General features: G+C 47.3%; 1 protein-coding gene across 1 annotated transcript; it reads left to right on the top strand.

Moving 5' to 3' along the window:
• Window positions 1-3,710: 3,710 nt before the first annotated feature.
• Window positions 3,711-23,787, top strand: LOC125694671 (transmembrane protein 151B-like). Its single transcript, XM_048948231.1, has 2 exons — window positions 3,711-4,108; window positions 20,798-23,787. Exons 1-2 carry the CDS (start codon window positions 4,022-4,024, stop codon window positions 22,226-22,228), a joined length of 1,518 nt encoding a protein of 505 aa, XP_048804188.1. The 5' UTR covers window positions 3,711-4,021; the 3' UTR covers window positions 22,229-23,787.
• Window positions 23,788-25,838: the final 2,051 nt, after the last annotated feature.

Genomic DNA, 25,838 nt, shown 5'->3' on the forward strand with positions numbered 1-25,838 from the left:
ATCAAAGCTCATTTTATGAATGGTCCAGACAGATTCTCTTTTGGTATGCCCACAATTTAATTCACAAATATTACACTAAGCACTAATATTGAAGCAATGCAGTGTTCTCCCTTTACAGGCTTTGCAAAGGCTAATAGATGTTTTAAATTATATCGGCTCATAAACAGGTACAGTGAGGGAAATGCCACTTGTGATTCCAGTAAATATTTAAATTCATAATTTCAGAAAGGAAAGAGCTTGTTATTAACTAGAGATGCACCTCTTTTTTTTTTTTTTCTTTTTTCTTTTTTTTCCCCTACATTAAGGGCTGATTAAAATCCTGTTGAAACAAGTGGGCTTGCTCCTTAGGGATAGGCTGTCTCGTTCTTTGGCAGCTCACACAAGTGGTAGGACAGCATGACTTATTTTACATTTAGCAATAGCTCCTCTCTTCCAATATGCCTATTTGCATAAGTCAACTTAGAAACCATCTGTATTGGAAATACTCTTCCCATTCCTGTTCACTTTGGGGCAGCATGTGGCAGTTTGTTAACAGTATATATTAATTTATGCTGTTTCTTGGAGAAGCAGAGAAGTGATTTGAAGATGTCAGTGCAATTTCCCTAGTAGGAATCTCCCCCAGACAGAAGGCTTAATGTTTCTCTTTCATTAAAGTGCTCTGTGACTTTTGATGGCTGTGAGCACTCATGATCCCCATAGCTGTCTCATCTTTAAGACAGGCAGCAAGCTCCTATGTATACCTCATATCAGACCTTTGCAAATTTAGCCCAAATAGCGTGTCTCATTAAAGAGCGGAACAAAATTCTGCCTGTTAAATTTGTGCTGTGTCCTAGCCAAGCTCAGAGGAAAGATGAGTGGCGTTTCGGCAGAGGCACACTCGGAGTGCCATTCACACCAACATGGACTGCAGTTCCTGACTGCACCAGTTCCTTGGTGCTCTGAATAGGGGAGGCAGCACCACAAACATGCATTGTCTCTGTTCTCTGCTTGCCATTTAGAGAGAGTGAGTGACCAGGCACAAAGCCCAGAAAAAGGAGCTTATTTTTACAATATGGTATACATATTTTGCAAACCAGCCTGCAAACTGCTCATCATATTTTTTTGTAATATATATATAAATATTCATAATTAATCCATGTTAAAATAGAGGAAAAAGCTTCTAAAGAACAAAAATAGCCTCTTCAGGCAGCTTACACCAGTGACACTGATCCTCTGCATTTCTGAAATTAAAAAAATGAGCTTTGCACAGCTTTTCCAGTACTTTCTGGAATTCCTTTTTTTGCTTTTTTCGCCTGTTTCTTCAGGTTGTGAAAGTTGATAACGGAGATTGATGCACTGAATCTGGAGCCACAGAGGTGGAAATAACAGCACCGAGTGATAGATGACATTTCTAAATCTTCAATCTCAGGGCTAGCAACCTTCATTATCCCTTCTCTGGGTCTGCCTCATCTTCAGGCTTTTTCCCATGATTTTCAGGTGCCACCAGGATGCTGACAGTATGTCAGGTAGAAAGATGTACAAACCTTTGCCTTTTGGATCAAAACCCTGTGCTCAGCTGGGGGTACATCACTTCAGGAAATGTCTTCTTCTCTTAAAGGTGGAAGGGCTGGAAAGCCAGTCCCTGAGACTGCTTGCAGACCTGAGCACCAGACAGGATTGGTTTAGATTGAATAAATCACAGGTTATTCAACATCAAAAGCAGAGTGTCTGCGGAAATGAAAATAAATTAAAAACCATCCTGAAGCTGTTCAGGCTGCCGCAAAGCCCAGTGGGTATTAGATGTACTTATTGAACAGAGGTGACTGTTTGGCATGGGTTGACAGACAGACCTGAGCTCTGCCAGGTCTTTGTTTTCTGTCCTTGTGTGACTCAGCTTTTAAATCTGATGCTCTTACTCCTGGTCTGTTTGGCTGGGCTGCTGACACCTCCCTCCACAGTGTCTCCCTGCTCTCTGTAACAGCTGAGTCCCTGACTTCAGAGAACTGCTCACCCCTGTCACCTTATGAAATAGGGATGCCCTTCCTTGCTGCCTCACAGCACAATGAACCCCATTTTTGTTTCTTCCCATCATTGCTGCTGGTGCCTTTGACAGGTGCTGTGTAACAGTCCCTACCAGGAGAATTTGGCACTCATGTAACACTGGGTACAGATACCTCCAGGGACAGTTCTCTGGCTTGGCACATTTCCCCTCTAACCGCAGTGCTCCATCAGCACTGCCACCATTTTTACAGTGTGTGATGTCACTGAAAGCAACCACACAAACGCACAAGCTGACCAAGCAGACCGGGATTTTCATTTCTCTCTTCCCCTATAGGTCTTGCCGGGTAAGGCAGGGGCACTCCTTACACATTCTCTGATGCTCCTTCCCGCACCCCAGATGTGATCCACTCCCTGCCGTCTGCTGTCCAACTTAGCCCTGAGACATTGTTCCCCGTTGTGCCACTTACGGAAATGAAGCAAGGTATTTTAAACGTGCGTTTTCTTGTGGTTTAGAAAACCTGCACTGTACTGCCTAGCACCGTGTGCTTCCTGCAGTTCCTCTCCAGGGCTGACGGAAGCAAAAGCCAGACTACTTTGCACATACATGCTGGATGCAGCAGAACAAATGCAACTCCTGGCAGAAGGAGGTGAGCTCAAGGGAGGAAAAGTCCCATGTGGCTGCAGTTATGGTGGCAGTGCATGTGCTGCAATGTGTTCAAAAGGTACAGAAGCCAAAGGGAGGCTGCCAAGTGTCTCTCATTGGTGTCCTTCACCTCCAAAGCCAGGAGGGTTGCTCCCTCTGGAATCAGCCAAGAGTCATCCCATGCAATCAGTGTCCTGAAATCCAGATTTAGCAGACACAACAATTCTAGAAAATCCCAGCTTTGGGGCTTTTCTCTCTGTATGTTCACACACATGGGCCGAGCAACCCACTGCCCAAAAGGCCCCCCCAGCCAACCTCCCATGCAGCCTTTATGCTGGAGCAGAGTTGTGCGGAGCAGCACGCCTGATAAGCTGCAAGCATGTTGTGGCAGGAGTTGAGGTGTGAATATTAAAGCTAAGGTTGATGCTTCAAGTCTGCTCACTTGCCTGCTTGCAAGATTTTACGAAGCATTTAAAATACATACTGCTGTAGGGCACAGAGAGAGAAACAGATCAAATGAGATGAGCCTCACAAGGCAAAGAGTGTAATGAAACATGAAGCAAACATGCAGAGATAAGATGGTGCAGTACACCAGTCCTGGATGCAGGACAGCGGATAATGCCTGGATGTGCTGGGCGCAGGCAGGAGGAGGGAATGCTGACAGTGCAGGGGTTTGCGGGAGGCTGCTTGGGGGGGAACCTGTGCTGGATGGATGAACCCGCGAGGAAGGCTGAGGCAGAGGGGAGGGAGGAAGGGACAGGAGAAGCGGGGTTCCTCCATTTCCTCTGTCGCAGGCATCGCGGCAGAAATTCTCCGAGGGTACACGTGTGTGAGAGGGCTGGGGCAGCCCCAGGGCTCGCTCCCGTTGCTGGTCTCAGCGGACGGGAGAGGAGCGGGTCTTCTCGAGAAGTTTGGCCGTCCGGAGCCAGGGGCAGCCTTCCTCCTCCTCCTGCCCCTCGTCCTGCCGCCTCGTCCAGCCGCGCGGTGCCGCCGCCAGCTCGGGAGGGGTGCGGGCTTCGGGAGAGGCGGTCGGGGGCTACGGTCGGGCGGTGGAGGCGTGAAGCCGCGCCGAGCATCCCAGGGGCGGGGGCAGCTCGCTCCAGGAGGGGGGCGGGAAGGAGCCCCCGGTGCGGGAAGGACTCACCCCGCGGCTCTCAGCCTTCCGCAGAGGCTCTCCGGGAGCCGCCGGGCGCTCGCTGCCCACCTGGGGGGGCCGTGAGCGGCTGGGGCACCCCCCCTCCGCCTCGCCTTTCTCTCCTCCCCTCCGCCGCCTCCCTCCCTCTCTCCCTGCCCGCCTGCCTGGGATGGTGGAAGGAGCCGGGCAGACCCGGCGGGGCGGCCCTGGGCGCGGGGGGCGGCTCGGGGGCCCGGAGCCCCCGCCGCCGGTGATGGCCAAGGATGTCCTCGGAGGGGGAAGCCGAGGCGGCTGCTGAGAGCGGGCCGGGCAGCAGCCCCGCGCCGGGGCCAGCCGCCGAGCGGGAGGAGGTGAGCGGCGGCAGGGGCAGCCGCCCCGGCCCAGGGGGGGCTCGGGAGGCAAAAGGGGAGATGGGCGTGGGGAAGGGGCCGGCGAGCCCCTCGCCGGGCAGCGGGAGCGGGTGGCCGAGGAGGTGATCCGCAGAGCGGGGGAAGCCGGCGAGGCAGCCGCGGCCCCCGCAGCCCGGCCGGGACCTGCAGCCGCGCCGCGGGGGCGGCAGCCAGCAGCCGCCGGTAGGGAGCCGAGAGCGGGGCAGTGCGGAGCGGAGCGGGGCTCTGCGCGGTGCGGAGCGGACCTCAGCGCGGTGCCCGCCGCGCCCTGCAGTGCCGGGGGTGCCGGCGGGAGCGGGCGGAGTCCCCAGCGGCCAGGTGTTGGGGGCGCCGGGCTCGGCTCAACCCGGCCGGGCGGGGAGCCCCTCTGCGGTCCTTCCCCGGTGCCGCTTGCCGCCCCGCTGAGCATCTGCGTGCCGGGAGGATGCGGCATGGAGCAACGGGGTCTGTCGGGTGGAAGTTTGTCTCCAGGAACGCCTTGGGCTTTGTCCTAGGGGTGCCTACCGTTTCACGAGGGTTTCTGAGATGGTTAAGGGAACTGCGGCTCTCAGGCACTGGCGTGAGTTGCGGGAGGGGCAGGATGAGTGCACAAATGGGTTTGTAGCCTGGAGCTGGGTGGCGTTCAGGTGTTTGGGCCAAAAGACTGAGGTCATCCCTCCCATTTTCCCGTGGGGTCTAGGTTCTACCGATGCTTAATTTGCAGTAGAAAACGCTGTAGCACATATGGCTAAATGTATTTCTTTGCATCATCTGTGAAGCCCTTACTGCGGCCTTGAAGATCATAGGCAGGGGATGACGGATGTGTCTGAGCACTGACACAACAAATACTGAGCCACAAGGCACCAGCCAGACAGCTGCAGGGCTGTGCGGCAGCCGATGACAATATGCTCACAGCCCTGTATATTCAGGACAGCCAGCTATCTTGTGTTCACAGTGCCTGAGATTTCCCTCTGCACCTCATGCAGTCTTTGCTCCCAACTGTTCTGACAGGTCTGCCACTTAGACTTCCTAATCCGTGTACTAATCATGGAAGTGGTTGAACTTTCTTCATGACATAGAGATAACAACAAATGTAGACACTTACAGGGATGCAAGGAGCAGCCTTCAAGCAGTCAGAGAAGTGAAAACAAACCTTGAACATTTCTGTGGGCAATTGGTCAACTTAAAGCTTTTGCTAATGGGTCCCATGGCTTGTCAACAGTCTCATGATCCTGTAGTTGAAATAAAGTTGGCTCAGCAAAGCCTGCGTGAAACTGCAAGATGCTTAGGTTAAACTACAGTTTTTAAAGTACCTAGAGTAGAAAATTGACTTTTCAGCTTAGGCTGAAAAAAACTGTCTTCTGTGGGTGAAAATGAGGGTTTTCACCTGTCCAATTGTTTTATAAACACCTGCGACACAGCTCACTGCTAAGAGCTGTTACTGGTCCAGGATACAGCTGCTGTTCTGACAGCAGAGCTCCCCAGTGTAATTACAGCCCCGCAGAAGATCAATAGATGGTTAATGCTGAAAGGGATTTTTTGATTTATTTGGCCTACAACCACGAGCTACAGAAGATTTTCCAATATATTAAGTCCACCATAAAAATATCTAAGTCATTTCTAGACATGAGAGCACTTGATCTTTCTGCTAAGCACATTATATCTCACTTCAGTCATCCTCCTCTCTGTTTTTCTTCTGTTCCAGCACAAACATTTGCACATGAATCTATATCTGAAATGCCTGTAACAGTGATGTCTTAACCCTGCAGTCCTACTTCATTGGTCTTTTCCTCTTGCTTCTTCCATCCCAATGTAAATAGTCCTTTTTGCTTGGATCCGCAGTTGTACTGAAATGTCCTGTATTAAGCAGGCGTTTAATGGGCTTCTCTATGACTCTCATCATTTATGGATTTCCCTTGGATCAAGTACATAGACTTAAATCTTAACAATGGTTTTAAATTGGCTTTATTTAGGGGTAAATCAGTGTGAGATAAAATCCTCAGTGACTAACTGAGAATGTGTCTGAAGTCCAAGCTGTTGTTCTTGAAAACAGCACAAATGAGGATGCTGCTGTGGAGCAGAAAGAAGAGAGCCTGCTTGGTCCCCAGCTGCAGCATGGATCCAGTTCTTCCAAGGGCCGCTTGGGTTTACAGCTGTTGTTGCTGAATGTCAGAGCAAGCTCTCAGATTACCTGCCACTACTCAGATGTTTTGTGGTTTGTTGGGATTTTTTTGGGGTGGTTTGTTGGTTTGGATTTTTTTTTTTGTTGATATTTCTTTTTCTTCCTATTGAGATATCAATTTTTTGAGCTGAATGACCTGAAATTGTCATGGTTTCAGCAGTGGTGTTGGATTTTTCAATGCCATTAATTCTTGTGCATTCACTCTTGAAGGGAAGGAATAGAAGGGCCTTATTTTTCTAAACATTTCAGCAGTTATTGTTGTTGACTGTTTTTCTGATAGATTCTCCTTTACTTTCCTCCCCTCTGCTCTGTACTGCCCTGGTTAAGCTGTGGGCTGGCTGTCTTTCTGGTCTTACTTGTTATTGTGACAGCCTACACCTACACTGAAGACTTGATGGTGGCTTTTCTGCATTTTTTTCCAATTAAGAAATGGTCTTAAATGTTTACATTTTTAAAACTTAGCTGGTTTTTTTTTTTTTTTTTTTTTTGAGGAAAATAAACCTAGTGAGTACAAATGTCATTTATTTGCTACCAAAGCCAAGTAATCACTCAAGAAAGCTGAAGGCAGCAGCCACTTGACATTTTGAATTACGTATTTGTCTTGTTTGTATTGGCAGAGTCAAACAGCAGTTGTCCATGACTGGCTTTATCTTGTCTTCCATATTTAAGAACTCTAATTGGGCATGACATAGTGCAATCGGTTGGCCTGTTTAAATAAAAGAGAGAAAACCTCCTGGGTAGATGTTCCTGAAACCAGTGGTCATCAGCCCACTGATACTCTTGGAAATGCTGTGCAAGAGAGAGACCACGTAAACTGTCTCAGCTGCCTCTTGCTGCCAATGCTAAGTGGAGCAGAAACATGTTTCCAAAATGCTGTTTGTGGCCACAGCAGCACCAAGGAGTGCAACAAATTCAGAAAACACATGTATGGCTTGGCTTGTTTGCAGGCTACAGCTTTGTAGACCGTCAGGTCAAAAGATAGCTGCGTCCTTTCTGCTACTGGATAGTCACTTGCTACTTGGGGCTTAGTCTGTATTTAGCCCTCCAGCTTTTTATCTCTATTCCCCTATGTAAATATTAAACAGATTTATTTTATTCAGGCTTATTCTATGGCACTGAAAACATCAGCCAAAAATCCTTTCATAACTTAGATCAGATAGCTTTCTATTGTCTCCATCTTTGTGGACAGTTTCTCTCCTCTCTCACCAGCAGATCCTCATGCTCTGACACAGCTTTTCCTCCACAGATCCACAGGAACCTCTTGGCTCCTTACTGTCTCTGTGTCTGCCTCCTCCTCCTGCAAGGGTTTGCTGTTTCACTGTGGCTTCTGGGCCAACCAGAAACAAAGTCAGGTACAGGGGGTGGAGAGGAAGGAGGGCACAGGGGTTGTGATGGAGATTAGTGTTGGTCCCTGCCACCACTTCCAAGCAGAAAGTCAGGGGGGACCTTTGAGTACCAGTTCTCAGAGAAAGGCTATTTGCTTGCTAAATCTCTCTCCCAAAAGCAGCACTGACCCTGCCTTCTGGCTAAAGGGAGAACATGAAACACACACACTAACATATATATACACATATATGAAATGCGAAGTGCTTTTCCTTCCCCTAAGTTCTTCTGAATTTCTTGCATAAGACCTGCTCGAGCAACATCCAGAATAATAGCTTCTGGTTGGCCTGGTGGACGGCTGTCACGATCCAGAGCAAATATGATTGACCTAAGAGATGTTATTCACATGGAGTACAATATTGCCCCTCTCGAGTGAGAGTCAAACAGGTAAAGTCGTTTTCTACCCCTCCTGCAGGGAGGGGGGTTTCAGCAGGCAGAAACCAAAAAGGTCTCCTTATTTCTTGATGCAAACAGTGTCTCTCCTAAAGACAAGAGAACAATTCCAACAATAGTTGCATCAGAGGAACAGCAAAGCTCTTTTTTCATGACCCTGCAGTTCCAGGAAATATTTGCATTGCAGATCCTGTCAAAAGAAGATCTGTGCTGAGACATCACATCTTCTGCTTTTGTTCTTTCCTTTGCCCCACTTTATCTTCTGTTCACGTGCTTGTTCTTGGTGTTCAGAAGTTGTCTCTCTTTTCTGTACTTTGCATGAAAAGCTGCTGAGAGTTTAAAGAAATAGATAGGAAACCTCAGACAGATGTGTTTGAGCTCTGAACGGCATCTTGGGCTCTGGCTGTGATGGTTTCTGAGGGCACTGGCCTCTCTGACAGAGTGCTCCCTTGGAGCTTCATCACTAGAGAGTCATAAGGACAGTTGGCAAGCAGCTGTTAAGTGCATCAATGGGAAAAGGAGAGAACAGGTGGTAGGTCCCATGCAGGTGTCATTTCTAATGCTGTGCCCTCGAGAAAACAGATGGTCAGTTGATACCAGTAGAAAGCAAGGGGTCTGCACACTGCTTTGAAACTCCAAATATGCTTCTTGTTCTCTCTTTCTCACTTCAGACATCGTAGAAGATAATAGTCAACCAGAAGGGAAGGGTGGGTACCAAGTCTCCCTTTCACTCAAGTGAAAGCCATTGCAGGGATGAAGCAAGAGGAATCTTCTTCCTGTGAACACAGCGTGGGATTTCTTCTCAACTCTTCTTACGCTGTGGAGTTGAAATAAAGTAGCTTAAATTATTGCTGGTGATCAGAAGATTAAAAACAGCAAAATGTCCCAAAGTGGTCCATAGTCATTGGGGGCTTTTTCTAGGTGTGTCCTGACATATGGTAGTGAGTAAGCACCTAACCCTGCGCTGTTGAGCTGCCAGCTCTGCAAGCCATTGAGTTGTTCCAGTGACACCGTTGTGGCACTAGAGATAAGGCTCTGTTTGATTTTTCACTTACAGCAGTTCTAGTTTTCAGAAAAGCACAGCTAAGTAGTCAATTAGTTTTTAAATTCTAATCATGGAAAATATAGTTCACTGAAGAGTTCACTGAAGAATATAATCATTCATCTGGCTCCTCTGAGTCTCAGAGCTACAACGTTAAAATTAGCACATCATGAAACATCATTGAGGTCACAGTTCTCATAGCAGGGGGCTAACTAACCAAAAGCCAAATGCTCAAGTCACCTTTGCAGCGGTGTAAGATGAGACAATCCCCACAATGCTGCTGGTAGCAGAACTGCCCATGCTGGGCTCTATCTGAACTGCATCTCATCCCAAGACACCAAATTAAGGAAAAGAAGTTCCTGCATAGGAGTTTATGCTTTCTGCTCTTCCCCCATGCATCCTAGCCTTGGAAGAGCTACCATATGCCACAGGCAACACCCACTGCAACCTTAACTCTGCCCCATCAGAAGGGGCATCCTCAGCCCCCGAGATGCAGTGGGAGATTTTGCAGAAGCAGGCAGGACAGATGGTGAGTGGGAAGGCTGGAGAAGCATGGCTGCGTGGCGTCAGGCTGGTAGCCTTCCCTCAGCAGAGCTAAGCTTGGGAAGTGGTGTCTGGCATACCTGGCATCCCTTCTCATGTGCTGTGTCAATGCCTGGGAGAGGATGGAGGGGATTATACCTCACAAGGTGATGAAGTTCGCAGCTTCTTTGGCTCTACATTGGGTGCATAATGTACAGGGAGTGCCAGCTGACATGTAGCATTCTTTCTGTGCTGATTGATATATTGTACATCCTGGTTCAGTTTTCACCTGCTTTATTGTCGTATGTTATTGCAGAGTGTGCACCTGAGAGGGAAAAGAGAAGTATGAGAGAAAAAGGAGTGATACTCATCACAGATCCTCTTTTCTCACTGCTGGGATGCTACGTCATCTTAACAGGAGAACTATTATTAAAAAGTCTCACAATGCTGAGGTTCCAGCTGTGTTCAAAAAAGTACAGAGATAGAGAAAGGCACTCTGTGAATCTGACAGACCAGTGTTGGATGTTATTGCAAGGAATTCTTAGCCGCAGCCTGAGCCCAATGCCATGATGCTGGGAAGTCTTCTACTGTAGTATGGTTAGCTGGCTCCAAATAGAAAGTCACACACAGGAGACAGGGAGGGTGGAAATTGAGAGGCCAAATCACAGATACATTTTGTTCTGTTTTACCAGTGGTTACCACTTAGATAAAAGCACACCATTGCAAAAATAATGATGATGATGATGATGATAATAATAATAATAATAATAATAATAATATATAAAATAAACTTTGTAGTTCTGGATCAGGCTTGGTTCACAGTTCACTTTGAAAGACTTCTCTTGAGTTCATTGGAACTTGGATCAGTTCCAGATCACATTTCTTCTGAGCACTTACAAGATTTTTCTATCCTCCATTCAAAGCTCAGGGTGTTCCTTTAGAGTAAGCAAAGATTAAATTGCATTATTAATAATGAATAACTTTTCTAATTTGCAAAGTCTGTCTAAACAGAGGCATTAGACAGCTAGACTGCCAACAGTCAGTGAGAAGCTGACAAGATGGTGTACATGGATTCCTGTCAGATCCATCCAGGAGATGTCAGCCACATGGAACCCCCCCATTTCCACTATCCCTGTTTCCAGGCTGAAGCACCAGGAGATGGTCTCTTGTTTTCTCTTGGCTGGTGGGCCTTTCCTTGCCATCACTTGCCCCCCTTGCTCTCATGGATGTGGGGCATGACAGAGTAAGTTCATGGAGTCCTGCCGCTGTCTCTTAGTGTGGCCTCTCAAAGGTCACTCTTTCATTTTCTCTCTCTAAGACAGTAGCTGCAGGATTACCTCAGATGTGGTTCTGCTTGCCCATGAATAGCTTCTCCAAGCCAAGCAGGAGGAAGTAGAGTCACCAGTAGAGGTAGCATCCCAGCAGTCTCACTTGTAAGCATCACAGCAGGCCTTGCTTAGCTGGAGCCATCCAGCACTCGGCATGAAGCAGGTTACTGGGCTGGCACTGACAGTAGCAGCACGTCGCGAGGAACCAACTTGGACTACAGCATGCCAGCTATTGCAGGTCATTGCATTACGAAACACACTTTGGATGGAGCAAAAACACAGTCAGGGAAGCCTGTCAACAAGGGTCTCATGCCATCGTCTCTACATCTATCACTTGGGTTGCATGGTGCACAGCTGCTATAACTTCCCTCCTCACTATGTGGGACTGGTGTCTTTCCAGCCCTGGTCTGAGCAGATGATTTGGCAGAAGTCAGGACTTTCTGCCTTCTGAACTTTCCCTCCACGCTGAATGAGTGTCTGTCTCTTGACATGATGACTGATGAAGTGTAAGTTCAGCTCTGACCTAAGGGGACATTTCCTTCCCCATCCTAAAGCTCTGTACCCATCTGTGAACCTCGTACCAGTAATATTTACCATGTGTCTACTGGGAACTGTCGCTATCCAAGGGAGATGTACAGGGAATTTGGCTTTGTGTCACTACTGTCAAAAGCCAGCAGTAGCAACATCAGCACTCTGGAGAAAAAAGGGATTCTTTTGTAGTGTAGTATTTTGTAAGCTGGTAAAAAACTGTTGTTTTTTAGCCCTGGTTTCTGTTTTGCAAATGGTGACCGCTCTGTTGCTAGGATTCCTTTGTGCCAAAAACATACCTGCACAGCTTCCCTTGCAACAGCATGTGTGTGCTTCACCAATGGAGGTGACTGGGCACAACTGCTTCACATCCCTCAACTTCCTTACATTTTAGCAAGCATATTTCCCATCCTGTCATAATGTGTGCCTACATACTGTCTGCCTACAAACATCTTTCTTTTCTGGGATTTCCTTTATTTCTGCTTGAAGAACTGTTAAGTATTAGAGTACTGGAAGCTCCTTCTGTCCTGACCTCTGCTTTCTTCTTCTGATGGTATCTTAAGTCCTCGAATACACAAGGATGAAAGGTGTGAAGTAAAAGGCTGCCTTTGTGCTGTACCTCAAGGGGGTCCTATCAGCTGGCATCCAGGTGGATCAGCAAGATGTGCCATTTCATAGTTTGTCTTGTCTGATTATAGTCTCTGCCGAGCACAGAATTGAATGCTTCCATTCTGTGCACCTTACCAGCCTGAGACCTCCCCCTTATAGCTCCAGTGAAGGCAGGATGAGATTAAATCTCCACAGGGCTTTAAACAACCAGAAACCCAGCAATGCTGGCTCACCACAGGAGTGCAGCTGCCAGAGCAAATGCCTTTCTATTGGTGATGCTACTGACTTGTGTGCCATGCACACAGGTTATTCCTTTTAAACCAAGTCAAAGAGCATCTCTGCTTGGAAGTAGTGTGACAGCCTCTGCCTGCATGAGGTTTTCATTCTTGCAGGAGCTTAATGGCAAAGGAGCAAATGACGTGTTCAAAACATGCAGCTACAACTGTACCATATCCTCAAGGACCGAAAGTAAATTCTCTTTGATGCTTAATGTTTTTCTCCAGTGCTTTCTTTCCCTTATATTTCCTATCCCCTCCATGCTGGCAGCCACGCTGAGAGCACTTTCTATTGGCTCAGCATGAGCTGGGGGTAATGGGCTTCTTGCAGTTTAAGATGGATGGAGGAAGGATTTTATTTCAGGCTCCCCAGGAGAGGATTTATGAGATGGTTGTTGTAATATCTCCTTTTTCCCTCACCAGGCCTTATTACTGATGCCCCGTGCGGTGCCCAGATTGGGTCACATAATGGAGGAGCTCTTCAACCCATCATACACCAGCATCTGGGTTAGCATAGCCCTGCAGGCTCCTTCCTCTTTGTACTAATGAACATCTCACATAGGAGTTCATTTGGCCCTGTGAGGCAGGAAGAATTGTACTCTTAATCTTCTCCTGTGGTTGTCTTTTCTGTAGTCACCTCAGCCTCTTTGGGCCAGCTTTTCACCACGATCACCTCAGGACTTGCAAGGTGATATCTGCACCCACATCTATGTTGTCTTCTATGGGAATGCAGATGGAGATCTCCTTGCCCTCATTGCATCATCCTGTCTTACTGCACAAATGGTGAAGCTGTTCTCTCAGAACACCCGAGGCTGGTCCTGGTGTCAGAGATCTCCTCAGTTATCCTCAATAGCACAAGTGAGGATTCACCTCAGCAAAGTTTTGGTGCGCCTCTCTGTGTTATGTTCTGCCATGTCCATCAGGAACATTTTCTACTGCTCTCCCCTGATTAACATGGAAGAAGACATAGATAAAAAATCTGCTTACATCCAGTCTGGTCACAACACCAATGTGTGATTTGTAGTTATTGATTGTTCTTTACCTTTCATTTATCACAATGGGATATGTTCATCAGAAGTATAAATTCACAAAAGCAAATTAAATTGTGGCTGGCATTAATTTTTCCCCAGTTTTTGGTTCTTTCTTCTCTGCTTCTATTTCTCTTCTTCTAGCCCTGTGCCAGTGTTTCTTCCATGTAATTTCCCATGGACAGGAAGACTGTTTGCAAATTAAAACAGGAAGGAAAAAAAAAAGACAAGACTGACTCGTTGCTCACGTGAGCAATCCCAAGCTGTGAGGTCACTTTGCTGTTGAAGACAGCGATAAGGTCACCCTGCAGTGCTGCAGCCAGCTCTGGGAGGTGAGCAGAAGCACGCTGTGATGCCAGGCTTTGCCGCGCATCTCTGCTTGCTGAGGCATGACCACAGCATCACCACTGCAGCACGGTGTCACCATTGCGGGACTCTCTGCCCCCTCTTAGCACATCTTTATTCCATTGTAGAGCAGACAGGGCTGTAGATCTGATTTTTTTTTAGAGAAGTTCCCAGCAGAAAGGGAGTATCTGGTGAGGAGGAGCTTCTTTCAGACTGTAGATGGGCTGAGAGGATTGCTGGCTCAGTGAGTCCCTCAGTATCAATCCTTGCTCAGTTCTTTTCCTGGGCTGGCAGATCCCCATCCTCACCTGCTGCCTCTGTTTCCCTGCCTCGGTGACATCTGCATTGGTGACATCTGCATTCAGAGCATCTCTAGGCTATCCTCGCCTCTCTTCCACCTCTTCACCCCCCCCTTCCTGTATTTCCCACTCATTTCTCTATTTCCATTCGGGCCACGTCCTCACTACCCTCTGTTTTCTCTTATTCTTTCATTTTAGACATGATAGCATTTTGCTTCAGCAAAATTGAAGCTCTTGAGGTCAGCCACCAAGGGCAAACATGTTCACACATGGGGTTTCAAAGGACAGGAAACGCTTTTGGCATGATTTCCCTGAAGGAGAATTTGAATGCTTTTGAAATCGGGGAACTCAGATATCTGACTGCAAACCAGACACAGGCAGTCGAACTTGGACCCCAAACTGTCCACAGAACAAGCATTAGAATAAATTCATGCTGTTGCAGCACATTTTCTGCTTATCCAGCTCTTGCTGGAGTTTTCAAGGAGACTGAAGCACTGAATCTGACAGAAGAGGAAAAAGCCATTTTGTCATTAGAAGCTACAGAGAAGTAGTAAACATCCGGCAAAATTATATATAAATTTTTTAAAGGCTAACTGCAAAACAGTTTCATCAGCTTCCTTTGAACTTCACAGGTTATTTCTCTCCTTCTACAAGGGTCAGTTTGGCAGCTTTTGGTTCAAATTTGGTACAGCAGTCCTAATTAGGAGAGTGCAAAACCAGAGGTTTGTAATTGTCAACACAACCACTTGTGTGCTGTGAGTGGCAAAGAAAAGGAAGTAACACTTTGAACCCACACCGCCATGCACCCACTTTTGAAGTAAAATGCAACTACTGATTAATAGTGTATGACAACAAGCCAGGTAATGATGTGCTCTGCTGAAGCTTTGGCAGGGTTTGACTGAGCATCGAGAGCTGCACATGGAATTGCCCCTGGCAGTAGCACTGGAAGTGTGAGAAGCACCTCAGTGCACACACAGCACCCACGGCCTTGTGCTGATGACTGATGTTTGGGTTTATGAAGACAATTGCCCTGTATAAGTTAATGGGATATTAGCCGTTAGATTGGCAGAGTTATAGAGAAATAATTGTTAGATTTGACACTATCCACTGTATTTAAGCATAAAATCACTGCTGATAATGTATACAATTGACACAAAGATGACGAGGCTGGTCTGTAACAATGAGCACAGTCCTACAGAGAGATCTGCTTCATCTGATAATTTCATTATTCAATTCAAAGCCAAATCTGAAGTTACACATTTCAGGGTGGAGAGTGCATCCTGTCCTTTTACCTGTCCTTGAAATAGCATCTCAAAAAATACCTAGGAGCAAAGTGGGTGAACACTTGAATATACACTCCCAAGCCAAAATCTCCTAATACAACTCTTGGAGATTTTTAGAAAAGGTAAAGTGTGTGGAAATTGGGGGTGATTTTATGGTTGAGTATAATGCTGGTGAAATGAGTGCTGAAATCCTGCACTTGCAGGATGCACATTAAGAAGGATCTAAAGGTGACAGAGAAAAAGAAGAGCTCCAAAGAGAGCTGGGGAAAAAAAAAGAAAAAAGCCGTGCAGTGAAGGACTTTGAGACCTTGACCCATTTATTTTGGAAAAAGAAAGCCAAGAGGTATCATGATTAGAATGGAGAGGCACCTTCAGAGAAAGAAGGCAGCAGTATGAAGAGTCTTTCATTACATTCAGAATGGGAATCCCCGCTGCCATCAATGGGGGCTAAAGTGAGAGAAAATTACAATGGCAGTGAAATTCAATCATCAAACAAATTGCAGAAGGGTTTGTAAGTTCTTAATTTGCTTTTGTCTGTAAAGGAAGTTTTTATGCAAGATGAGCTTTTACCAACTACCAGTCATTGGGCTATACATAGGACTGTAGCATAACACTGCATTTTCTGTGAGAGTGAGAAGATGTAGTGTCTCCTAGTCTTAAGATGTAAATGCAGTTTGACTCATAACAAGTTGATAGGAGAAATTCCTACTACTACCTGGGAGTACTAAAGAACTACTGTATCGTAACTATCCCTGCCATCACCTAGTGCAGCCATGTGGTCAGCTGGTGAATCCAGCTATCAGAGATGCTGATGTCCAAAGCTCAGCAAAGCAGCCCCCACTGGCAAAACTGAGGCACTAGACGTTCAAGGTAGGCACCTAAAAACCTGAGCTGATGGAAGCTGTCTAGGCTTCTAGCATCCCTTCTGTCTCCTCTAACCAGTGGATGCTCACAAAGGGGAGCAAGGATGCCTGCCTTGACCCACACCCCAGTACATAAGAATCCACCAAGAGGAAGAAACCCAGGGACATAAGTCATGCAGAAGCATGTTATTACAGTTCAAAAGTGCCTTTAAAGGAGATACTGTGGCATGGTGGGGCAGTTTTTAATGTCTTGCCTACTTGGTCACCCTCAATGCAGTTGCTTGTAAGCTTACTTAGGATGGTTATCAGTTACAGTCTAGCTGAGCATATTTTCATGTTGGTGGCTCACAAGTTGTCCAGGGATGAAACCCTGCCCACCCACTCCTCCAGCCCCTGGCCATGCTCTGCTCCAGCTGCCACACTTTCTCCTCCTGCTTTCTCCCCACCCCTTTACATTAGGCAAGATTAACAGCCCAAATCTACATGCTATTACAATGCAAAGTAATTTTTAATGATTTTAATGACTGCTGCTGTACCCAGAAGTCGATCTGGCTGCTGCAGAGCTGGGACAAGAGTGGGTTTGGTGTGCCGGTTCCACACTGGTCCCTTCATGCTGGCGTTTGATCTTGGGTATCTGCCATCTGAGGGTGGCTTTGAAGGCAATTGCTGTTTCAGCCACTGCCAGTGTGCTTTCTCATTTGCAAACTAAGTTCTGCACAAAAGTTCCTTGAAGGAGAAATAACCAAAATGTTGCCAGCCTGGAAACTCCTGTCTGCTGCAGGTGTCGGTTGAATTTCCAGTTCTCTGTGAGCAGCTAGGGCTTTCGAGACTATTTTCCAGCAACTACAGCAACTAATTAAATAGCATCTATCATTTGGTGTCTTGGAAGATTTCATACCACCAGACAACAAACAGAGCTCAGGAGAACATGGAGCTCCCTCTCCATTTTGAGTAGGGCACAGACCCAATGCTCTGCCTGAGATTTTTTTGGAAAGGACCGGTCAAAAAGCCCCAGTACAAAGGCAGGATGGGACCAAGGGCAGCTCAGGGGAGGGCTGCCCCAACTTTTCATGTTTTGGGCTCAAATCTGTGAGTTCTAGTTTGCAAATAAGGTTTCTGAGTTTTTGCCTGTTATGGGACAGTCTCTGCTTGCCTCTGGCTGTAGAGCTTGCTGTCCTCAATTTCTTCAGTTACATTTGTCTTCTAATATATTCCAGGGGGTTAGGGTTTTGCCCCACATCAAACTGACACAGCAGCCGCAGCATTCCTCAGAGAACACAGCTTTCATTCACTGTCTGGCCAAAGTTATCATGGAAATTGTTAGTTTCCTTAAGCATTTATTGTAGTTGTCCCAAAATACAGGCTTACCCTGTTCTGATCTGAAACACTGTGCTTGGAAAGGAGAAAATTCCGCATAGTACCACAAACACCATGTTTGCAAGAAGTTGGTATGTTAATTAATGAAGTCTGGGAGCCACTGGCTTAGCATACTAATGAATTTGTTATGCAAAGATAGATGGAAAGATACATTTCGTTATTAGACTTTTGAATGTGTAATGCTTTTATTGTAATTATTTGTTGCATTTCCTGTCTTTCTTATGAACACACTGTTATTATTTCTAGCACTATAGTAGAGTTAGATAATTGTTTCAGCAAAGGAAAGGAGAAATGACGAGATATAAGCCAGAGGAACATAGTCAAGACTTGAAATGAGAGGGACAGCCAGTGGGGTAGACCCTAGAGGAGATATCCTTTTGTAACTGAGGACCTGCAGAGAATGAGATCTAGTCAGCAGCAAAGAAGAGCCTTTTTCCCAAAGAGTTCTGAACACGAAGGTTGGGCTGAACTGACTGATAGGTGTGTGTAAATCTGAGAGGTCTGGCAGTAGGCACTATGGCTGCATGTTCTCACTAATGCCAGGAGAGAAGTTGCATTTCTTACAAGCTACAGTGAAAACAGTGAAGGTAACCCATCTCAGGAAGATCCATCCCTCTCTGCACAGGGGGCTGATGGCCATTTTTGAGGTGTCTCCACAGAGCAAGCCTTGGAGCAGCCGCCAGCCCAGCTCTGATCGAGACTGGTAAGACCAGAGTCACCCTCTTCCCCAAAGTGGGGGTGGCATTTTGTGCGGCTAAGCACATAAAGAAGCATCTGCCAGCTCTCAGACTCCAGTAGGGCCACTGATAACCCTAACCAGCAGGGCTGGTTGAATCAGTCCTTGGGTAGGAGCCAGGCTGTGGGTTGAAAGTTGGACCACAGAGCTTCAGAGATCAGAGAAGTTATTAGTCAAAGGGAAGCAAGATAAAGGAAAGGAGAGGATTGCAGTGCCTTTGGCAAATAGTGCCTTAACTGAAACAGGACAGCCTTCACATGGCTGCATGCAGGGCCAGGCTGTTGGGGTTCCTGATGTATTTAAGCACATACTTTACATTACAACTGACTACTAGACATCCTTAGATGGGTCCATAGGGAGAAGCCTACACTGATCAGGAATGGCACTGGGACAAGAGTTTCCGGAGATCAAATTTTTTGTGACTGGATGTAGACTCAAGAATTCACCCTGCAAAACTGCCATAAGTAGTGACTGCCTAAAGCCACTTCCTCGCTTTCCTTGACCTTCCTGCAAAAAAGTTAGGGAAAACAGCCTTATTCCTTCTTATACTGAAGTCTTTTGTCTTCCCTGCTTGCAGCAAAGGCATATAACCTACTTTGTTCCTCTGCCTCCATTTTGTTAGTCACAAGAATACAGTCCAAAATAATTATTCTTCATTTTGACACACAAATATACATAAAAGGCTTGGGATAAGAATAGAAATCTTTATAGGCTCCTTCTAGATGCATCAGGAAGAATCAGGAGCCAAATTCTGCCCTTCCTTGCTGCAGATGAATGCTGTCGCTCCCTAAAATAAATAAAATTGCTGTGCACTTGCACAATGTCAGATTAGAAGCTAAGAAATCAAAACCTAACCCTGTGAAGTCTAGTTTGGCAATGCTCACAGCAAGCCATAAAAACCTCTATAGTTACTCAGAAGTGGCTCTCTGTTCCAGAAAAAAAAAAAAAAAAAAAAAAAGCAGTATTAAATCTGATCTGATAGCCCTGCAAGGTTAGGTGCCAATGCCTCCATCTCATTGAGAAAACAGTAAATTCTTTCTAGTGGTGCTGTGCTACTATTTCCTGAGTCATAAGATGCTGGTCTTTAAAATCCTGGGTGATTCAAGCTTGCTTACAGAATCCTAACTGCTCTGGGTTTAGGAAAAGCTACACTAGGGGAGAACCTTATCCCAGTAAAAAAAGAGAAGACATTTCCCAAACCTAGCATCTGCTGGCATCTGTGAAGTAGTTTGATGCATTAGAGGTGGTCCCCTGGGAGAAGGAGTAGTTGCATGCTTCTATTTTTGCATGAAATCAGGCTCAGCAGAGGGCATGATGATGCACAAATATCAGCATGTCATGCTGTCTTTTTCTCAGACTTAAGGAGAGGCAAAGGACGGCAGTGATGAGAGGGATGAGTTTAGCTCTACACATTACCTACTGGGTGAGCAGGGGGTCTCATGTCACATGCTTTCTACAGACCAGCTGCTGCCAGCCAAGGGTATAACCCGTGCTGCTACTGCTCTTTGCAGAGAGACAACTCTGCTTCCGCTAGCTGCTTGGCTGGATTTCATGCCTTTTATTGTAGCCCAACATAGCATGACAATGCAGCTGATTCACTGCAGCATCACAGGGGTAAAACCACAACCACTCCATCTTGGTGAGCATAGCAGGAATACAAGAATGCAAACTCCCTCTCCACTCCCAGCCTGACTTTTGTGACTTCAAAGAGAAGGATATGCTATATTTTAAACGTTTACTCACAGACCCTTAGCCCCAGTGGTTGAACCTTTCGGTTATTTTAGGTAGGAACTTGTCTTCTAACCAGCCTGAAGCTATGTGCACCATGCTGTAATCCTGACAATTTTTTCAAATAAATGTGCTCGAATCTGGTAATTTTCCTGATGGCTCACCTCCAAGAGAATGGTGTCAATCACCCAGTAGGTTTCAGGGCTGGGGCTGAGTCAGCTCTGACTCAGTCAGTAGCTCCAGCTTTGCCAGGCACTGGAGCTCTGCGTTGGTGCAATCCATTGGGCTGTGGCCCCACAAAGGACGCTGTTCCCCAAGTCTGCAGCAGCATAGTGTGAGGGGGAAACCCACAGCCCTGCTCCAAAACCTTCTTGGCCCTGTAGTAAGGTGTGTAGATGGGGATGGGTGCTGGCTCCTTGCAGGGTGCAGAATCTGAGGACCCGTCTCACCCTCATCAGGATGCCCATCTGACCTGAATGTGGGCATTGCCATATGAAGGACTTCCTTCCTGGGAGCTGGAGGAAGCAAGGAAGTGGTTTTGTCCACAGACCTCTGTCCTGTCACAAATTTTCTGGCAAAATAGTTAATATTCCCATTTCTATGAAGTAGGGTGGTGTCCCCATCCTCAGGCAGTCAAGAGCAAACCCAGTCTGGAAAGCAAAAGGCACCATATGTACTATGTAAAGCAGTGTGACTGACAGGTTCCTCTCTTTGTCTTTCTCCCTTTATCTTTGGTGGTGTGATTTGAAGCAACGCCCTGTGAAGCAATCCCTGAGTGCCTGCATGTGCAGAGAGTCACACTGGAAATGCCTCCTCCTCTCCATCCTCATGTATGGTTGCCTGGGAGCAGTGGCCTGGTGTCAGCTGGCCCGAGTCACCAAGCTCAGCTTCGACAGCTCCTTCAAGGGCAAGTCCATGATCTACCATGACAGTCCCTGCTCAGATGGCTATGTCTACATCCCGCTGGCCTTCCTTTCCATGCTGTATGTGGTGTACCTGGTGGAGTGCTGGCACTGCCACGTCAAGAGAGAGCTGCAGTACAAGGCTGATGTGGACAGTGTCTATGAATGTATCAACCGCATGCAGCAAGCCACTCCGTGCATCTGGTGGAAGGCCATCAGCTACCACTTTGTACGGCGAACCCGGCAGGTAACACGGTACCGCAATGGTGATGCCTATACCACCACCCAAGTCTACCACGAGAGGGTCAACACTCATGTGGCCGAAGCTGAGTTTGACTACTCTCACTGTGGATATAAGGACATCTCCAAAGAGCTCCTGGGCCTGGAGAGCTACACAGCCACCAAGCTGAGGTTCACCAAATGCTTCAGCTTTGCCAACATCGAGTCTGAGAACTCTTACCTGACACAAAGGGCTCACTTCTTCACAGAAATAGAGGGGCTGGATGACTACATGGAGGTAAGGGAAGGCATGCAGCTCAAAAATGTGGACTTCAAAGAGCTCATGATGGCCTACGGGGACCCAGATCATCTCCCATGGTATGTGTCTCACTATGCTTTCTGGGTGGCAGCCATCCTGATGATCTCGTGGCCTCTCAGGGTACTCATAGAGTATCGGACTGCATACGTCCACTACCATGTGGAGAAGCTTCTGGGCCTGGAATACACAGCACCTGCCACGACGGAGGAGCCCCTCTACCGTTACCGCATGCCCCGGGATGCCACGCAGGACAGCACAGAGCTGGAGTGGCACATCTGCACCAACCGGCAGCTGATCCCCAGCTACTCGGAGGCCATGCTAATGGACCTGGCCAACTCCCCAGCGTACAACAGCTACACAGTGTGTCGGTACAGTGAGGTGGCCCACGGCTGTGAGCGCTGCAACCGTGCCTCCAGCACCTCCTCCATCTTCTCACGCCATGCTTTCCACAGCTGCAGTGGCAACTCCCGTCTTTCCCTCAACACCAGCCGCTTCTCCCTCTGCCGCGTCCATGGCTCCCACAGGACAGGCCTCTGGCGGAGCCGCAGCAGCAGCATTGCTGACCGGGGCTGCCATGATGAGCAATGCTGCTCCTACTCCAGCCAGCTGGCTGTCAACGAGAACCCCCCTACCTACCACGACGCTCGCTTCTTCCCTGTCTTGATCGTGCATAGGCCGGAAGGGCACGATGGACAGCCCTTCTATGTCAGACGCTCCTCCTGTTTAGAAACATCTCTGTGATGGGCTCTCATGCTTTCTCAGCTCTTCAGCTCTGGAACAGCTTCACTGCTGTGCTTGCAGAGACACCACCAGCCTGCAAGTGTCAGTCAGCAGGACGAGCTTTCAGTTCTTCTTGGCATTGCATGAGGATATGGTCGCCCTGCCAAGTGGCCCACCTCTTTTCTAAAGCTTCTCTCCCTCCTCCTATTCATCTCCATGTTTATCTTTCCCCTTCTTTTCACTCTTTTACTCCTCACTGTTTCTTTGTTTCTTGAGTCTCTGCTTCTCCTCCTATCCCACTCTTTCTTTTACATTTCAGTCAGTATTTGAAAGCTGTTTCCATGAGAGGATTTAAAAAGCCTGTGTTTTGCAATGCATTTGCCCTGCAAGGTAGGAAACTCAAGCGACAGCAAGGCCAAGCAAGATACTGAAAGGCCTGCAGCCAGTCAGTGTCAAGTCAGAAAGAGAATTCAGTTCTGCAGGCTCTAAGTCACCTGCTGCAAACCTCAAACAAGGCTTTTAAAAAAATTATTTCTGCCAGTCTTTTTGCCTCTTCTTTCATTTATTGTCTCTGTTTTTATACTTCCTCTTCTCTCCCTATTCTCATCTTCCTTCTTTGCTTTTGTTTCTCTGCTTTCCAATTTCTCATTGCACCTTTCTGGGGTTTTGTCAGTGAGGGTATGTTTCAGCCCATAATTGTCTTTTGTTGCCCCAAAACAAGGTATTTGCAGCACAGATTTTAGCGTCCACTGACACAGGAAATGTCCCTGAGAAGTGCTGAGGACATTCACCACAGAGTAGTGATACACAAACAAAGCAAAAAGCATGCCTTTTGCTAACCATGCCCTGCCTGGTCTGCAGCAGATACTGCTGCATTTCCAGATGTAGTTAACCTCCTTCAGCTCCACCAGTGTTAGCAATCATCAAGAGCCGTAATGTAGATCAGTGCCCTGCTAGTGCCACTATTTTTAAGACTGTAGATCTGGTTTGTGGTTATTTCATTCCTACCACTTGCTTGGAGCTGCAGGGACTGGCAAGGAGGAGAGACGTCAGGGAGGAAAAGGTGTTAATCCACTACAGCCCACTCACTGATGGTCTGAAGGCTTTTCCTGCAAGGCTCCCTGCGAGTGGGTGCAGAGCCTTCAGTAAGGTGTGAGATCAGCCTGGCATTGTCACCAACAGGAGGGGTGGCTGGTGCTTCCGAGAGCCAGGGACCAGCCCGGGGGCTTCTGGCCATGCTCAGGATCCCCAGGGCCTCAACAGGTGCTGAGCAAGCTCTGCAACATTTCATCACGTGGGTAGCTGAGGTGGGCACCAACTTGCAGGAGAACCCAACACAATCTCAGTACAGAAACTACCAAAACCAAGGTGTTGTGCCTCCCTATGGTAGGTAGGTCAGAAGCTGATCCCTCAAAGGGACTAGCAACAAATGCTTCCTCCCGAGTCAGTTCTGTGTGTATCTGTGTAATATGAGATTTGTAAAGTCTGATTAGTATGTGTAGATTATATGTAACTGCATATGGTGATTTCTTATGGCATTGACTGTTGCACTATGTTAAATACATTTTGTTTTGGTTTGATGACTGTTTTGATGCACTGTTTATTTCAACTCTGGAAGCAGAGACATTGCTTTCACATGGGCAGTACCTGGCTAACACACTGCGGAGGATGGCACCATCAGGAGGGTTGGTTAAATTTGTATGAGCCAATCTTTTTTAAAGTAAACACTGTATGTATGATTTACGTGACATTTTCATTCTGACAGCTTGGCATTTACTGTGAAAGATATGTAACACATAGGATGTGTTAGTTTGTCACCTCTAAAAAAGAATAACCATTCTAGACACGAGGAAGAAACCAGGTTTGGGCTTAGGATAATGATTATTGTTGGACTAGGGCCAAAATCCCGAAGTCAATAAAAGTCAAAACAAAATCAAAACTTAGACCCACCCCACAATGACCCAGTCCTGTTCCCTATTGATATCATGGCACTCCTGGCGGAGCTGAGAGCCTGGGATAAGAATAGGATCAGACCCGACCTCCAGACTCAGATTTGTCTCTGGTTTACTGGAGTAAAGGCAAGCCTTGCATAGGTTTCCCTCCTCTTGTCTTCACACACACAGAAAGTTTAAACCAGCACATATGGAAGATCTGAGAGCTGGAGGAGGCTGAAGCCTCAAGAAATAGAGAGGCTGGAATATTTCAACACTGCTTCTGACTGAAGGAGGTGTTAGGGAGGAAGATGAGAAAGAAAGGAAGAGATGGTAGAATAACATAAATTAGAAGGGAACAGAGTTCAGATGCAGCTCAGATGAATGAGCAGCAGAAATCAGTTACAGCAGGCTCAGGCACAGAGGCAGGTTGTGCAGCTGCTACATCTACCTGCAACTTTAAATACCATTCCCATGCCTTGCCATGGCCTGCTTAGTCTGATGTGTATTTCAGGACTGAGTGTTATATTTGGGTCCTCAGAAGTGGCCACATCAAACAGTGTTATTATCCGACATGAACAAGCTCTAGCAATCCCATTATTATGATGGACTGGGCAGAGAAAGGAGACCGTTTATGCCAAGTTTAACCTTTGCAATGTGCTCAAAAGCTGCTGCAATATCCAGAGCTCTTGGACTGTGTCCTTGTGAGAGGTTGAGAAGCCCAGAGGGTTTTTATTTCCTTACTGCTCATGGTCTAGCCCAGCTTTGGGGCACTTATTTGAGAACTATTCTCTAAGGTGTAAACAGCCCCATGTAGAGCTCCCTGCTGTTACACACCACGGCTGCTGGTAGAAGTGACTGGAAAGCTGGGAGCAGCTCCAGGCTGTCCTTGAACCAGCTGGCTTCAGCAAAGGGCCTGTGCAGGGAGCACCTGATCAGCCATCTCAGAGCTCCTGCTCACAGAGCATGGCTGCTCCTGATGCCCTCAGGAATCACACTGTTGTCACCCACTGCTGCAGCAGCAGAAGTAAGGAGAAGAGGGCACTGAAGCCACCCGTGTGCCTCAGTGCTGTGTCCTTTGCCTTAATGCAGCACCACCATCACCGGTGTCATGACCTGCAGTACAAAGCCACACAGATTAATGCAGCAACACCAATGGCCAGGAGAGAGTATTTATCTTCAATTCTTAAAAGCATTTTGGAATCACCAGTTTCTCAGATTCTGCACAGCAGTGCTGCACTCCTCTGTAAGTTTTCCCACAGCAGTTTGCACTCCAACTGGCAACGCGTGCCGGATCTTGGTCCAATTTCCATGCAGTTCTTCCTGTTGAAATAAAGCCCTTCTCAGACATTCTGAAGCCAGATCCCCCACTACTGACAATTCCAATTGTTCCTCTGCTTCCAGCAAAGCGTGACTGCCTCCTACCAGCCCAGGGCCTGGCCCACGTGGCACAGGAAGGCCTTCCCACTGCCATCTTACGACTCTGTCCCTCTGTCCCTTCCCCACCAGCCCCAGCAAGTCTCCTCATTTTGCCCAGTGCCCCAGTGCCGACTGCAGGGGCACAGAGAGTTGCAGGGCCACCAGTTAAGTGCTGTAGTTGCTACTGCAGAGCTGAATGCTGCACCGTAATGACTGTGCTTCTTATGGCATCCTTTCAACTGAGATTCTCACCATAATCCCTGTGAAAAGACAGTGCCAGA

The sequence above is a fragment of the Lagopus muta genome, chromosome 6 (assembly GCF_023343835.1).
Source record: "Lagopus muta isolate bLagMut1 chromosome 6, bLagMut1 primary, whole genome shotgun sequence".
NCBI lineage: Eukaryota > Metazoa > Chordata > Aves > Galliformes > Phasianidae > Lagopus > Lagopus muta.

What these genes read in the sequence shown, in the direction of transcription:
- LOC125694671 (XM_048948231.1), top strand. Translation starts at nt 4,022, where the DNA reads ATGTCCTCGGAGGGGGAAGCCGAGGCGGCTGCTGAGAGCGGGCCGGGC. An exon ending in CAGCCGCCGAGCGGGAGGAG is followed by an intron (nt 4,109 to 20,797) that starts GTGAGCGGCGGC and finishes TGTGATTTGAAG; the next exon opens with CAACGCCCTGTGAAGCAATC.